Source organism: Miniopterus schreibersii, assembly GCF_964146895.1.
Source record: "Miniopterus schreibersii genome assembly, chromosome: X".
NCBI lineage: Eukaryota > Metazoa > Chordata > Mammalia > Chiroptera > Miniopteridae > Miniopterus > Miniopterus schreibersii.
The window spans coordinates 72,023,628-72,039,448 of NC_138104.1; the positions used below are offsets into that span (position 1 = coordinate 72,023,628).

The window sequence follows — 15,821 nt, forward strand, 5'->3', positions numbered from 1 at the left end:
TGAGGTTAAGCAAGGCGAAGTGATTTCCTGATAATTCCCACGATTAGGAAGTGATGAGACTGGGTATACCCTTTCCAAGTGCTGTACCATTTCACAGGGTTTTGAGATTTCAGAACAAGCTTTACATTTAGGGATGGAAGAACACTCCAGAGTTAATTTGGTACTATGTATAGAGCCACAACAGCACCTATTAGAATTAATATCTTATCAAATCATAACATCCCATCTTTAGGCTTATAATCGCACATTAATATTTCATACTTAATTAAATTAGAAGTTAAGATGTAGACTGTGCTTTTACATGGCACACATCTGTAAAGGGTGGGGTTTTTCTTTTGCTGTCGTTTTAAGTAGTTCAGGATTATCATGTTCTTTTCTTCTCTTGGATCATTCTTTCACCAGGGACGATTGCTTAGATGATTGCAGTTATCTTCCTTCTTATTTCGGACTCCTTTTAACTTTGACAGATTTACTTCTTTCTGAATTGAGCTAACATAGAAACTGTAGATTGAAGGTTGGTTTCTAGTCCTGTACAATTTGGAATCTTGATGGGTGCGGTACATTGCTGGTTTGGCTAAGTGATTTTGTGCTTGATGCTTTGCTATTACAAATAAAAGAATCTTACAGGTTTTTGAGGGGTAGAAATAATATGTTAGGTGTTTAGTAATAGTAGCTGCCATTACTAATGGCCCCCATTAAAATTTTAAAACTTTATTTTTCTCTAAAATGTAAAATTTCTATAAAAATGTAACGTTTTGCCCTACATCTTCCTTTTGATATGTAACTTTGGTTCTTATAACAGTAATCATTATAGACATTATTTTCCATGTCTTGATTATTTGGACAGCTTCCTAAATCTGAATTTCTTTTGTTGTCTCTGCCCTTGTGCATCACATACATTCCCTTCCATGTAGTTAAGAGCCTGGATTTAGGAATTGGTCCTAGTTCTGTGAACAGATCCATATTCATCTCAGCATATATATCTTTTAATTGGGGGTTTTGATATCTACCTCATCATTTTTAGGATTAAACTAAATGCGGTCATAAGTAAAACTCCTAGGTTTAATGTCAAAAGTACTTAATAAATGGGAGCTATCATTGGAGATGATTATGAGCACATAAACTACATGATATTTTCTTTTATATTTGCTTTCTTTTAAAGCTGTGTATGTACATTATTTGATATACATATTGTCACATGATTTTTTCAGTGCAGACTTTTTTTTCTTGGGCCATTTTCCCACAACTTAAAGTGTATCCTTTTGTATGTATTTTTATCTTTATATTATAGTGACATGCCCCTGACTGAGAATCGAACCTTCTACCCCTCTGTGTGCGGGCCAACTCTCTAACCACTGAGCAACATGGGCCAGGGCTCATCGCAGTTTTTTAGTGACTGAATTAACCCAGCGATGTGGGCTGACAGTGAATATGAACAGTGATTAGTGAACTGCAGATGTAGGGGAAGTTCTCCAGGAAGACTTGTTGAATAAGTTGAAAGCCAGTTGATTGGTTTTTGCCAAGATCTAGTACACAGGTTCTCACACTTGACAATGCAGCAGAATTACTTTATTGAAGTGTAGATCGGTCTCCCTCCCCTGCTCCCACCCTTTTACACCCCCCCCCACTTCCAGTTTCTGATTCAGTAGGCCTAGGGCGGGGCCTGATAATACACATTGCTAACAAGTTTCCAGGTGATCCTGAGGCTGCTGGTCCAAGGACCACACTTTGAGAACCACTGGTCTAGTCTATCCTATTTGATAAAGTTACAGAATTTTAACAAATTTTTATAGTTCCATCTTAAAGAGTATCAGGTCTTTAGCAAATCCTATCCAGTGAGATGGTGTCAAATATGCCTTTCTGGCATGGTTGATGTCTACTTAACTGCCAGGAACATATGGTAATACTGTTGGGTTTAGGTGAGGACAGTAAGATTCAAGTTATATTATTTTTGGGGAAAGCCAGTGGGCTTTTTTGCACCTGATAAAATGCAGTATCCGCTGTTCCTGTCTTAGACATTTGGAGTTGATTGAGTATGACTTTTATTCTAAATCTGGGTGTCAGTCTGAGACCTAATTCCCGAATCCATATCCAAACCTTCCAGTTGATATTATTCAAAGTATAGGACCAACCTTGTACTGAACATAGTATAAAACACATTCTTTTCTTCAAAAAGTTCACATGGTAGTTGAGAAAGCAGATTATGTACATAATAAAGAAGACAACTAGTTATTCTGAGTAGTACTGGCTAATAAGTAACCTAGAATCTTAAACATTTCATAGATTTATCTTGTTGGCTGCAAAACAAACTTTTTTCATATTAAAAATGCATGCTCAGTATTTTTAAAATGTAGAAATGTACAGAAGAAAATTTATAATGTGTATTCTTAGTGTTTTGGTACACTTTTCTTAGTCTTTATGCATATTTCTTTACATAGCTGAATGCATGTGGTATATATAATTTTATCTTACTTTATTTACTTACCATACTAACATTAGTGTTTTCCCATATTAACTTTACATAATTTTGTAAGAAATACTTCTTTGTATTTAATATAATGGTAATATATCATAAATGTCACAACATCACAGACTTTCATGAATCAAGTTTGGCTTGAACATGTTCTATTAAGGGTCCCAGCTTACCACAATTTTCTAATTATAGGTGCTTGATTTTTATTAGATCACAAAAGATAGAAAAGAGATTTTTGTGGTGACAGTAATAATAGAAATATTCTAAAATAATTGTGACTACAGAAGAAACAAAAGGAAAGCTGTTGTGAAGATATACAGCCTTTCAAGCTTATTCCATCTTGCAAATTCAGGTCCTTGGATTGAATTACCTTTTTTGTTATGTGGCATCAAGTGTTAATACCCTTTATCCTCATGGTTTTCAGCAAATTCCATGTTTCTTTAATGGAAGCCCTGGGAACAGCCAAGAAAATATTGAAAATGTAATGAGGAAGTACTTTTTAAGTATTAAAACTTTTTTTATAAAGCTATATGAATTAAAATAGTGTGGTAATAACAGTGGAATTGACCAGTTGAAAGTTTCCAGAAACAGTTCCAACATATAAGAATTGAATTTATAGTAAAGATGGCATGTCAAATTAGCCAAAAAATTATTGAATAAATGGTATTCTAACAACTGGCTAACTATTCACAAGGTAATTAAGGTAGATCCTACCTCATCAAAGTAAAATTAAGATGTATTAAAAGTCCAGTGTTAAAAGCATGAAGCTAAAAGCATTGAAAGAAAGTATAACTACATGTTTTTATGTTTGTTGTGGCCAAGGTCTTTTCAGGAACAAGGCTAATACCATCAAATAAGAAATTAATATTCTTCTATATGTAGATGTTTTAAATACTGTCACATTATGCTTTCATATGATTATCTCAGTTTTTTTATATTTCTTATATTGCCACAGTGAACAATACATTGATATTTGGCCATATTAAGTTCTTTATGAAGTAAGACCTTGTACTTTACACATTCTTATCTCATTTAATATTCTGAAAGATGCTACAGGCATCATCTCAATTTTGTACGTAGGCTCAATTTGTTTCATTTATCTCTGCTCTAATTTTTACTATTTCCTTCTTTCTGTTTGGATTTAGTTTGCTTTTGTTTTTCTAGTTCCTTAAGGTGGAAGTTTAGGTTACTACTGATTTGAGATCTTTCTTTTTTAAATGTAGGCAATTACAGCTGTAAATTTTCCTCTAAGCACTGCTTTCAGTGTATCCCATAAGTTTTGATATGTTGTGTTCTCATTTTTGTTAATCACAAGGAATTTTCTCATTTCCATTGTGATTTCTTTTACCCATTGGTGGTTTTCCAGATTTCCTTCTATTATGGATTTCTAATTTTTTTCCATTGTCGTTGAAGAAGCTACTTCATATGATTTTATTCTTTATAAATTTCTTCGTTTTGTGGCCTAACATGTGGTCTATGCAGGAGAATCTTTTACATGCACTTGAAAAGAGTGTATATTCTGCTGCTGTTGCATAGATCATTGATATACATATCTGCAAGGTCTAATTGATTTAATATTCAGGTCTTCTGTTTCTTGTTTCTCTTTTCTCTAGTTATTACTGTTTGACATATAGATTATGACTAACATCTTAACTAATGAAGTTAGTTGAACTTAATACCAACTTATTTTTATTTTTTTTATTTTTTTAAAATATGTCCTTATTGATATCAGAGAGAGGAAGAGAGAGGGAGGGAGGGAGATAGGAACATCAATGATGAGAGAGTCATTGATCGGCTGCCTCCTGCACACCCCCTACTGGGGATTGAGCCCGCAACCCAGGCATGTGCCCTGATCAAGAATCCAACCGCCATCTCCTGGATCCTAGGTCGATGTTCAACCACTGAGCCATGCCGACCGGGCTCTCCTACATTTTTGAAGGATAATTGTGCCAAATATAGAATTCTTGATTGGCAGTTCTTTCCTTTTAGCACTTTGAGTATATCTTCCCACTGCATTCTGGCCTCTGATGAGAAATCAGCTGTTGCCCAGCTGGGCGTGGCTCAGCGGTTGAGCTTCGACCTAGGATCCAGGCGATCAAGGTTCGATTCCCGGTCAGGGCACATGCCCGGGTTGCGGGCTGCAGCTGATCAATGACTCTCTCATCATTGATGTTTCTCTCTCTCTCTCTCCCTCTCCCTTCCTCTCTCTGAAATCAATAAAGATATATTAAAAAAAGAGAAAAAAAGAAAAGAAATCAGCTGTTGATTTTGTGGAGGAACCCTTGTATATAACAAGTCACTTTTCTTTTGCCGCTTACAAGATTTTCTCTGTCTTGGCCTATGACAATTTTATTATATTGTGTGTTTCTGGGGTTCTCTGTAGATTCATCCTATTGGAGTTCATTGAGCTTGAATTTCAAGATTCATATCTTTTGTCAAATCTGAGACATTTTTGCCCATTATTTCCTTAAATAATCTCTTCCCCTTTTTTCTGTCCTCTTCTGCTGGGACTGTCATTATACATATGTTGGTACACTGATGGAATCCCAGAGATCTGTTATACTATGTTTACTTTTTTCCCCCCTTTCTACTTTTCAAACTGGGTAATCTCGATTTATCTTCAAGTTCATTGAGTCTTCTTCACCTCCTCCCCCACCATCCAGTATTTATTTTTAAATATACTATTGTCCATATTTTCACAGAAGTTATACATGTTCAGTTTTGAAAATTAGGAAAATACAGAAAATTTTGAAGAAAATGACAGTAATCTTCAACCACCACTATGTAGAAAAAAATAACTATTAACATTGCGTTTCATATGCTTCTTCCTCCTCACCAACCTATGGTGAATATTTTCTCCCATAGTATTAAATATTCTTGAAAGTACCATTTTAAGAAACTAGATAATAGTCTTGGTTTCTAGTCCACCCTCCTGGTCCTCCTGAGTTTCCATGGCTATCCTGCTATGTCTGCTTGTCTGGTGCCTCATCCTTTGCTCAGTGGCTCAAGGCACCACCTCAGGCTTTCTGATCCAGCTACATTCTGCCTCAGTGATCTCATTCAGTTGTATGGTTTTAAGGACCTCTAGCTTCCCAAATTGTATCTGTTTTCCTTGAACTTCAAACCCTCATATTTATTGCCTTCTCTAAATCTCTACTACATATCTAATGAACACCTCAATTTTTAAGCATACTTTTCACCACCCATATTTTCCCTCAGGCTCAGTCCGTTCCTGAGACCTGGCCCACTTGCATTCCTGGACAGTGCCAAGCACACTCTCGCTGCAGGGCCTGTACATAGCCCTGTCCTCAGTTGTCTCTATGGCTTGCTCCCTCATCTCCTTTCAGTCTTAAGTTCCCCCATCTCAATGAGGTCTTTTCTACCATTCTGTTTTAAAATTGGAACACCCTCCACACTCCCTATGGCCCTTTATGCTTTATTTTTCTTTGTAGCATGTATTACCATCTAACATTCTATAGGGTGTCCCAAAAATGCGCACACACTTTGAATAATTATAAAGGCAGTGTTTGTACTTCAGCTGTGTTTTCAAGCTTCCAGCAGCATTTTGGGATGAATTTCCTTTGTTCAGAGCTTATTCTGCCTGAAAAGAAAGAAATATCAATTGAGCTATCAGCTGTTAAAGTGTGTATACATTTTTTTGGGACACCCTGTATATATTTAATTAGGTTCATGGATTAATTCTTCTCCTTGATTACATCTACTGTTGAACCACTCTAGCAAACTTTTAATTTTTAATTGTTGTGCTTTTCTATTTGCTTTCCTTCTTATAATCTCTTAATTCTTTATTGATATTCTTTATTTGATAAAGGCATCATTCTCATGGTTTCCTTTAGTTCTTTGTATATAATTTCCTTTAGCTTTTAAGTGTGTTTAAAATAGTTAATTTGAGTCATTGCCTATTAAGTGCATTGTCTGGACTTTCTCAGGAACAGTTTCTGTTTTAATTTTTCCAGCTTTATTGAGATATAATGGGCATATAACATTGTATAATTTTAAAGTGTACAGCAAAACTTGTACACTTACACATTGTGAAGTGATTACCACAGAAGGATTAATGAATACCTCTGTCAACTCACAATTACCATTTCCTTTTTATACTGAGAACATTTAAGATTTACTCTCAGCAACTTTTTGAACTCTATAGTACAGTATTGCTAACTATAGTCACCATACTGTATATTAGATCTTTAAATCTTATAGCTGAAAGTTTGTACTCTTTGACCAACATATCCCTATTTCTCACAACCCCTAGCCACTGCCAGCCACTATTCTACTCTCTTTTTCTATGGGTTGAGCATATATAATATATATTATATATACATATATAATATACATATATTATACATATATATGTATACATATACATATATACATATATGTACATATATAATATATATTATAGATATATAATATATGTGTATGTGTGTGTGTGTGTATATATATATATATATATCTCCCACATAGTTCGTTTTATCCATTCATCTATAGATAGGTTGCTTCCATAACTTGGCTAGTGTGAATAATGTTGCAGTGATATTAGAGTGCATATTCGATGTCCTCATTTCCTTTCCTTTTTAATTTTTTTGAGGAACCGTCATTCTGTCTTCTATAGTAGCTGTGCCAATTTACATTCCCATCAACAGTGCAGAGTGGTTTCCTTTAAACTTTTGCCGATATTTACCTCCTTTTGATAATAGCCATTCTGATAGGTGTGAGATGATATCTCATGGTTATGATTTGGATTTCCCTAATGATTAGTGATGTTGAGCACCATTTAATGTACCTGTTGGCCATTTGTATGTCTTTTGGAAAATGTCTGTTCAGTTCCTCTGCCCATTTTTGTAGTCATTTTTTGTTATTGAGTTGTGTGTGTTCTTTACATATTTTGGATAGTAATTCCATATCAGATATTTGGTTTGCAAATATTTTCTGCTGTTACCTAGGTTACCTTTTCATTTTGTTGATTTTTTTCCCCCATGTGCAGAAGCTTTTTGGTTTGTAGTTTCACTTTCTTCTTTTTGCCTTTGTGCTTCTTGGTGTCATATCCAAAAATTTGTTACCAAAAACCAACCATGTTTTCTTTTAGGAGTTTTAGAGTTTCGGGTTTTATGTTGAAGTCTTTAATCCATTCCAAGTTATTGTATTGTATTGTATTGTATTGTATTGTATTGTATTGTATTTTTTATTTTATTATTTTATTTTATTTTTGCGTTGTGTGAGATAGCGGTTCAATTTCACTTTTTTATGCATGTAGTTTTTCCAGTTTTACCATGTATTGAAGAGATTATGCTTTCTTCATTGATTATTATTGGCTCCCCTTCAGATATTAGTTGAGGGTTTATTTCTGGGCTCTTGATTCTGTTCCACTGGTCTGTGTGTCTGTTTTTATGCCAATACCATGCCGTTTTGATTACTGTGGCTTTGTAGCAATGTTTGAGATTGGGAAGTGCGATGCCTACCTTTAGCCCTTTAGCTTTGTTTTTCTTTCCCAGGATTGCTTTCTATTTCTGTGAAAAATGTCATTGGAATTTTCATAGTGATTACATTGAGTCTGCAGATGGCTATGGATAGTATGAACATTTTAATGATATTCTTCCGATTCATAAACACTAGATATCTATTCATTTTTTTGTGTATTCTTTAATTTGTTTCATTAGTTTGCAGTGTATAGATCATTTACCTCTTTGGTTAAATTTATTTCTATGTATTTTACTGGTTTTGATACTATTATAAATGGGCTTATTTTCTTTATTTCTTTTACACATAGCTCATTGTTAGTGTTTAGAAATTTGACTGATTTCTGTGTGTTGATTTTGTATCCTGCAACTTCACTGAATTTATTAGATGTACCAGTTTTGGTAGAGCCTTTAGTGTTTTCTATACATGATCATATCATTTGCAAGCAGACAGTTTTACTTATCCCTTTCCTCATTGGATGCCTTTTATTTTCTTGCCTAATGACTTCCAGTACTATGTTGAATAGGAGTAGTAAGAGTGGGCACCCTTGTCTTCTTCCTAATTTTTGAGGGAAATCTTAACTTCTCACTGTTGAGTATGATGTCAGCTTGACATATGTGGCTTCATTATGTTGATGTGTGTTCCATTTATACTCCATCTTTTTAGTTTTTATCATGAAAGGATGTTGAATTTTGTTAAATGCTTTTTATATGTCGAGATGATCACATGATTTTTGTCTTATATTCCATTAATCTGGTATGTATCACATTTTTTTATTTGCTTACGTTGAACCATCCTTGCATCCCAAGTATAAATCCTACTTGATCCTTTAAATGTCCTGTTCAATTCAGTTTGCTACTTTTTTGATGATGGTCTTGCATCTTGTGTTCATCAGGAAAATTGTCTTGTAGTTTTCTTTCCTTGCAGTGTCCTTTCTGGCTTTGGTATCATAGTAATTCTGGCCTCATAAAATGAGTTTGGAAGTATTCCCTCCTCTTCAATTTTTTGGTAAGAATTGAGAAGAATTGGTATTAATTCTTCTTTAAATGTATGGTGGAATTGGCCAGGAAATGCATCTGGTCCTGCGCTTTTCTTCGTTGGGTGTATTTTGATTATCAATTCAATATCCTTGTTATTGGTCTGTTTATATTTTTTATTTCTTCATGATTCAGTAGGTTTTATGTTTCTAGGAGTTTATCTAGTTCTTCTACGTTATCCAGTTTGTTCGCTTTTTGTTATCCAATTTGTGGGCTATTTATTTACCCATTCATCTTTATTGATTTCAGAGAAAAGAAAGGAGAGGGAGGGAGAGAGATACAAACATCAATGATGAGAGAGTCATTGATCGGCTGCCTCCTGCGTGCCCCCGACTGGGGATTGATCCCACAACCTGGGCATGTGCCCTGACCTGGAATTGAACCGCAGTCTCCTGGATCCTAGGTCAATGTTCAACTGCTGAGCCACGCCCGGGCAGGCATGGGCAATTTATTCATAGTTGTCTCTTGTGAGCCTTTGTATCTCTAACATCAGTTGTAATGTCTTCTCTTGTTTCTCATTTTATTTGACTTTCACTTTTTTCTTAGTCTAGCTGAAGTTTTCTCTGTTTTGTTTATCTTGTCCCCCAAAAAACAGCTGTTATTTTCATTGATCTTTTCTATTGTTTTTATGGTCTCTAGTTCATTTATTTCTGCTCTGATCTTTGTTATTTCATAACTTCCTTCTACTAACTTTGGGCTTAGCTCTTTTTCTAGTTCCTTGAAGTATTATAAAGTTAGGTTGCTTATTTGAGGTCTTTCTTGTTTCTTAATGTAGGCCTTTATTAATATAAAATTCCCTCTTAGAGTTACTCTTGGTATATCCCATACATTTTGATATGTTGTATTTCCATTTTCATTTGTCTCGAGATGTTTTTCTAAGTTTCCTTTTGATTTCTTCTTTTGATCCATTGGTTGTTTAAGAGTGTTATTGTTTAATTTACACGTTTGTGAATTTTCCAGTTTTTCTCCTGATTTCATACCCTTGTGGTGAGGAAAGATACTTGGTGTGATTTCAGTCTTCTTAAATTAGCTAAGACTTGTTTTGTGACCTATTATATAATGTATTTGGGGTTCCATGTGCATTTGAGAAGAGTGTGTATGCTGCTGCTGTTGGTAGAAATATTCTGTATATGCCTTGTGTAGTTCAAGTCTAAAGTATAGCATTTCCTTATTGATTTCCTGTCTGGTCGATTTATCCAATGTTGAAAATGAGGTTTTGACATCGCCTACTATTATATTGTCTATTTCTCCCTTGAGATCTGTTAGTGTTTGCTTAATATATTTAAGCGCTCCAGTGTTGGGTGCATGCATACTTACAATTTGTTATATGTTCATGATGAATTGACTCCTTTATCATTGAATAATGATGTTCTTTGTTGTTAAAGCTGTTGAGTAAAAGTCTATTTCGTCTGATACAAGTATTGATACCCCTGCTCTCTTTGTTTCCACTTGAATAGAATATCATTTTCCATCCCTTCACTTTCACCTGTGTGTGTCCTTAAAGCGGAATTAATTCTCTTGTAGGTAGTTTATAGTTGGGTCTTGTTTTTTATCCATCCAGCCACTCTATGCCTTTTGATTGGAAAATCAACCCATCTACATTTAGTGTAATTATTGATAGGCAAGAACTTAGTAATGCCATCTTATTAATAGTTTTATGGCTGTTTTGTATTTCCCTTGTCCTTTCTTTCTGCCTTTCTTTGTGAATTGATGATTTTCTGTAGTAGTATGCTTTGATTCCCTTCTCTTTATCTTTGTGTATCTAATCTAGTATTTTGCTTTGTGGTTGCCATGAGCCTTACATAAAACATCTTATAGATATAACAGTTTAATTTTATTTGCATACAATGTAAAGTTTATACAATTTAATTTTATTTACATACAAAACTCTACCTTCTTTCCACACTTCCCCTCCCTTTTATATTTTTGGTGTCACAATTTACTTCATTTTACATTGTGAATTCCTGAACATACTATTTTAGCTCTTATTATTTAAACAAAAAAATTTTTTTTATCCTTACCTGAGGATTTTTTTTCCATCGCTTTTCAGCAAGGGGAGAGGGAGAGGGAGAGGGAGAGAAACATCGATGTGAGAGAGACACATAGGCTGGCTGCTTCCCGCATGAGCCCCAACTGACAGGGGCCAAACCTGCAACTGAGGTATGTGCCCCTGGCTAGAATCAAACCCGGTACCCTTTAGTCCCGGGCCGACACTAACCACTGAGCCAAACCAGCTAGGGCAGCTCTTATTATTTGTAATACTTTTTTCCTTTCACTTTTATTACCTATTGGTGATTGTTTAAGACAGTGTTCTCCTGGGGCTCTCAGATAGCTTCTGAGAGTGGCTGCAGCCATTTCACAGGCCACTGTAGGGTCCACCTCTGGCACCAAAGTCTACATACCTATTACCCTGAATCTTTTGGCATATGGTGCTGGATTCCACAGTTTACACAAAGGCATTTTTGTCTGGATGGATGCCAAATTGTTGTGGGGGTAGGGAGCAAGAGACATCTTAATCAGCCATTTTGCTTATGTCGTTCCTCATGTTGCTACAATTTTTTTTTAAATATTATAATGTGGTTACTCTAGAAATCATTTTCTCACCCCTCCTGAGAGTTTATTATTGTTACTGTTTGTTGTTGTTTAGACTTTTCTGAACCGACTTCGTAATTCTTTGTTTTGTGTGGTCATTGATTTCTCTGTTCTATTAGCTTAGTGATTTGCCTTAAACACTTAGAACCAAACAAACCCAACCTCCCAGTCTTTGCAAGTGGGTTCTGTGTGTATTTTGGTGTCTTCAGTGTCAGTAGTCAGTATCTTCAATACTCAAACAAAAGCTTACAACTCTGCCTTAAGTCTTCATTTCTGGTTTGTGTAGAACCTGATGGTCAGCCAGAGGTGTGTGAACTTGAATCTTCTCAGATCTTTTCTGAGAATGTGCTTAGCCTTTGCCTTCCAGATTCGTAGGAATTAAAAAGCCCTTCTTTCCCAAAGCATTTCACTCCCCAGCTTTACTTCCCAGGCTTTTCAGTTTATCCCAGTTTTATGTCTTATTCCAGAAAGTGGGGACTAATGCATTTATTCTTGAATGTTTTCAACAAATGCCCAATTCATCCTTGGAAGAGTTCCAAATTAGGTAAAAAGAAATTATGGTTAGCTCAAATGCTGTTAAAAATGCAGGCCAGTTATTAAGAAAGATTATATGGTTGGAGTTTTGGATATGGAAGCCAATAATAGTTTACAGGAGCCATTCTCCCCCATTACCTTAGAGACTAGTACTTGTTGAGTTTTTTGACTTTGTGGAGGTAAAAGTACAATAGCGGTGATAAATGCAGAGACTTCTCCTTTGCACCTTGCCTCATGTAAGAAATGCATGTGCTGCCACCCTAGTGGGGGAAGTGAGCAGGATGAGTACAGTACTGAAGGCCTGATGGGACAAAACTCACCTGTCAGCAAGCACAGCTGCAGGCATGTAGAATGCAATTGCTTGCTGTAGCTGCCTATGTTCTCCCCAGTAACATCCTCACAGAACAGTGAACTTGATCTCATGGGAGAAATTACCTTTAGGCAGACCATCTTGCCTTGAGTCTTAAGTTCTTGCTTTTATTTGCTTCCTCTTTTCATTTGACTTTCACATTTTATGTCTTCTCAACACTGTGTTCCAGGCTGCCACATACTCTTAAATGTTTTATACACAGGGCTACCTTAAGCACTGTTTAAACACTGTCTTTTTCATTTTCCAAGAGCTGGGGTGGAAAGGAGAATGGCTTCGGACTTGCAGAGTGTTGCAGAGACTTGCATATGATGGTAAGTCACTCTTTTGGATGTGGGTGTCTTTTGGCAGAGCTCTGTGTGATCTCTGTTTGAGCCTTTACAATGAATATGTGATATATAAAGTTGCCACTCCACATCAGGACTTTTGAGGAACCTAAGATCAATTGGGACATAGTACACCTCATCTAGAAATGGTTGGCCCCTCAGTGTGCTGGCAGTAAATGAAGAACCTCAGAAGCACAGTATATATTTATACCCTGCTCTTGAGTAGAAAGCTGCATTGGGTGAATCAGTTTGAAACTGATGAAAATTCCCAAAAAGTGCATTTGTGCTTACATTCTCTCACTGGAGCTGTTTGGAACTCTGGACAGTCTGGCATGATTTAAGAATGTTTGAAGAACAATTCTACCATTAGAGTTAAGAACTTAACATGTTCTGTGTCCTTTCCATGTGTTACCCCTCATGCCCTGTCCTGCTCATACCTTTCATCCATGCATAGGTTATGAGCTCAGACCATCTATCCTCTGCTTTGATATGTTACTATGGGACCACAAAGCACAACTGGATTTGTTAAAACAATTCTGTGCCAAGAAGCAACTGGATTTTCCAGCAGATATACTTCTTTTATCAGTTTGTCGTGTGTAGGACAAGTGGCGTTGGTGAAATTTAGTGAATTTTAGCAAGCCTTTTTCCCCTAGCAAAATGGCTTTTTTTTCTGGTCACAGAAAATGACAAATTAAAACTAATTACTTTCCCATCTTAGCTGGTATATTTTATTTAGTGTGCATTATATTAATGGATATTGTATAATATGGGAGGTGAGTGTTGTCTGTTTAATAATCAAAGCTATATAAATCTTAACAGTGTATTTAGTTTGGAATTCTAATTTTTCATCTTGAAATTTAGTTGGTTAATTCTGAGCCTTCTTATGTATAAGAAGTTTGTTCTTTGCACCTTGGGCAAAACAGTATGATACACTCTGCATGATGTCTGTTACCCACTTTGGTCCCAGCCTATGTTAAGAAATCACATATCTTTTTTTACAATTTTTTTAATGGATTTTTAGAGAGAGAGGAAGGGAGAGAGAGAGAGAAACATCAATGCGAGAGGGAAACATGGTTCGGCTGCCTCCTCCATGCCCCCTAACAGGGATCGAGCCCATAACCCTGGGCATGTGCCCTGACCAGGAATCAAACCAGCAACCTTTGGGTACATAGTACGACACCCAGCTAACTGAGCCACACTGGCCAGGGCACACATCTTTTTATTTATTGATATTTGGCATGTTATGAGACTTTGAAAAATATGTGTACTTTAAAAGAAAGTAATACATAAGCATGTTAAAAATTTTAAGAATATAAAGGGGTATACAATAATTCTCTATTCCCAGATGCAACCACTGCTACTGGTTTCTTTCAAGGATGCATTTTAATGGGCATGCTGTTGTGGTCTTATTTTGTTTTTCACGTTGCTTTTCTATAGTTAAAGAGGATTTGTTGTCAGGGTCTGAATTATATTGATTTGGTATCTGCCTGTGCAGAAAAGCAGTTGGATATCATGAGAAGTGGTATAGAATGGTATGGAAAGGGAGTATATGAAGAATTATGAGGGTATACCCATGAGGCATAGTTTGAATAAAATATTTCAGTAGGCAGTGCTACACACTAAGGTATCCATAAGAATGTTTTTTTTTCCATTCTCGAGCTGGTGCCTAGACCCTTGTATTTGTCTTTTATCCTTTCTTGGATTCTTACTCATTACTGCTTTGCAGATTTGCCCCTCTTTTCCCTATTGAGAATAGTTACAGTCCAAATTGACTTATTAGTAAGAAATATGAAAGCTTTTGGAGCTCTGGGTTCCATCATCCTGATTCTGTATTGTTATATGATGTCTGAGCTCACTAGGACGGAATGAAGGCACTGTAGCTGCTGTCTACATTGCTCATTCTGCTGCCACAATAAGTTGCACAAAGTGGCTAGGACTTTGAGGGAAGACTTGGGAAAAGATGGTATCTGATTCTTTCATGTGCTTTATACACAGAAATACCCACCCAGTGCAACTACACTACACTTTGAATTCTATGCAGACCCTGGGGCCGAGGTCAAAATCGAGAAAAGGGTGAGTCTCAATCAGACTTGTTCTGATAGAGTCTATGATCTACTGTAACTGGGGTTGACTTTTCTAGAACTCCTCAGTTAAATGAGGGAATGGTTTTGAGCTACATTGCTGCCTTCCCAAGCTAAACATACCTAATAGCTTCTCAAGAATAAGTGTTCATTGTATGCCCAGCTCTGATAGGTTTGGGTCTTAAGGTTGGAGCTGCCAAAAGCAGGACTCCTTACATGGGGCACTGCTATAACTTGTATATTTTTCTCAGTCTCAGTTCCAACATGCAGTGTAATAATCTGAATAGTGATGGCTCGACTTTCTCTACTTAAGCCAGCCTGCAAGAAGTCTATATTGCTCACCAGGGTTCTGCTTCAATTATCTGGTCATTCCATATTCTTTGAGGAAATACTAAAATTCAATTTGGTTTAGAAGTGGCCTAGTGAATAAAATCTTTTTCCTTTTGCCTACAATAACAACAATAAACTTTCTAGATTATTGGTGCCTTGAAAAGAGCTCTAATGCATATTTAAAGAGAAACCATTTTCATGGATTTAGTTTTGCTATGAATATAGAGGTTGTGGGGATTAAGACAATGAAGTTAAAAGGGGACAAGGAAGAATATGAAATGTGTCTGGTTATGTATGTTATATTTTCACGCTACTGGTTTCAAAGAAGTTTCCTGAGAATAGTCTGTATATAAAATGGGTATTTTGGGAGATTCTAAAGTTATTATCTTGATTTTAAAAGCATTCAGTCAGGCTTCACCCTAGGGTGACATCTTGGTTTTCAGACAGCTCTTGCAGTCTTATGGCAGGGGAAGCTAAGGCATCCAGTGACTCCTAACAACGCTCCTATCTTTTTAATTTCAGACAACTAGTAACACACTACATTATATTCACATAGAGCAACTTGACAAGGTAAGAGGAATCTTTGACTATTGACTATTTTCT

At 36.0% G+C, this 15,821-nt stretch overlaps 1 protein-coding gene across 15 annotated transcripts in view; it reads left to right on the forward strand.

The window, feature by feature from the left end:
• The window catches only part of HUWE1 (HECT, UBA and WWE domain containing E3 ubiquitin protein ligase 1), a 141,528-nt gene that overhangs the window by 43,998 nt on the left and 81,709 nt on the right, over nucleotides 1-15,821 (forward strand). For 14 of the 15 annotated variants that reach the window (XM_081125940.1, XM_081125942.1, XM_081125941.1 and 11 more), the window contains 3 exons: nucleotides 12,733-12,795; nucleotides 14,803-14,880; nucleotides 15,741-15,788. In XM_081125940.1, coding sequence (XP_080982066.1) covers nucleotides 12,733-12,795; nucleotides 14,803-14,880; nucleotides 15,741-15,788 — 189 coding nt within the window. The remainder of the gene's footprint in view (nucleotides 1-12,732; nucleotides 12,796-14,802; nucleotides 14,881-15,740; nucleotides 15,789-15,821) is intronic. The other variant, XM_081125943.1, reaches the window with a different exon arrangement.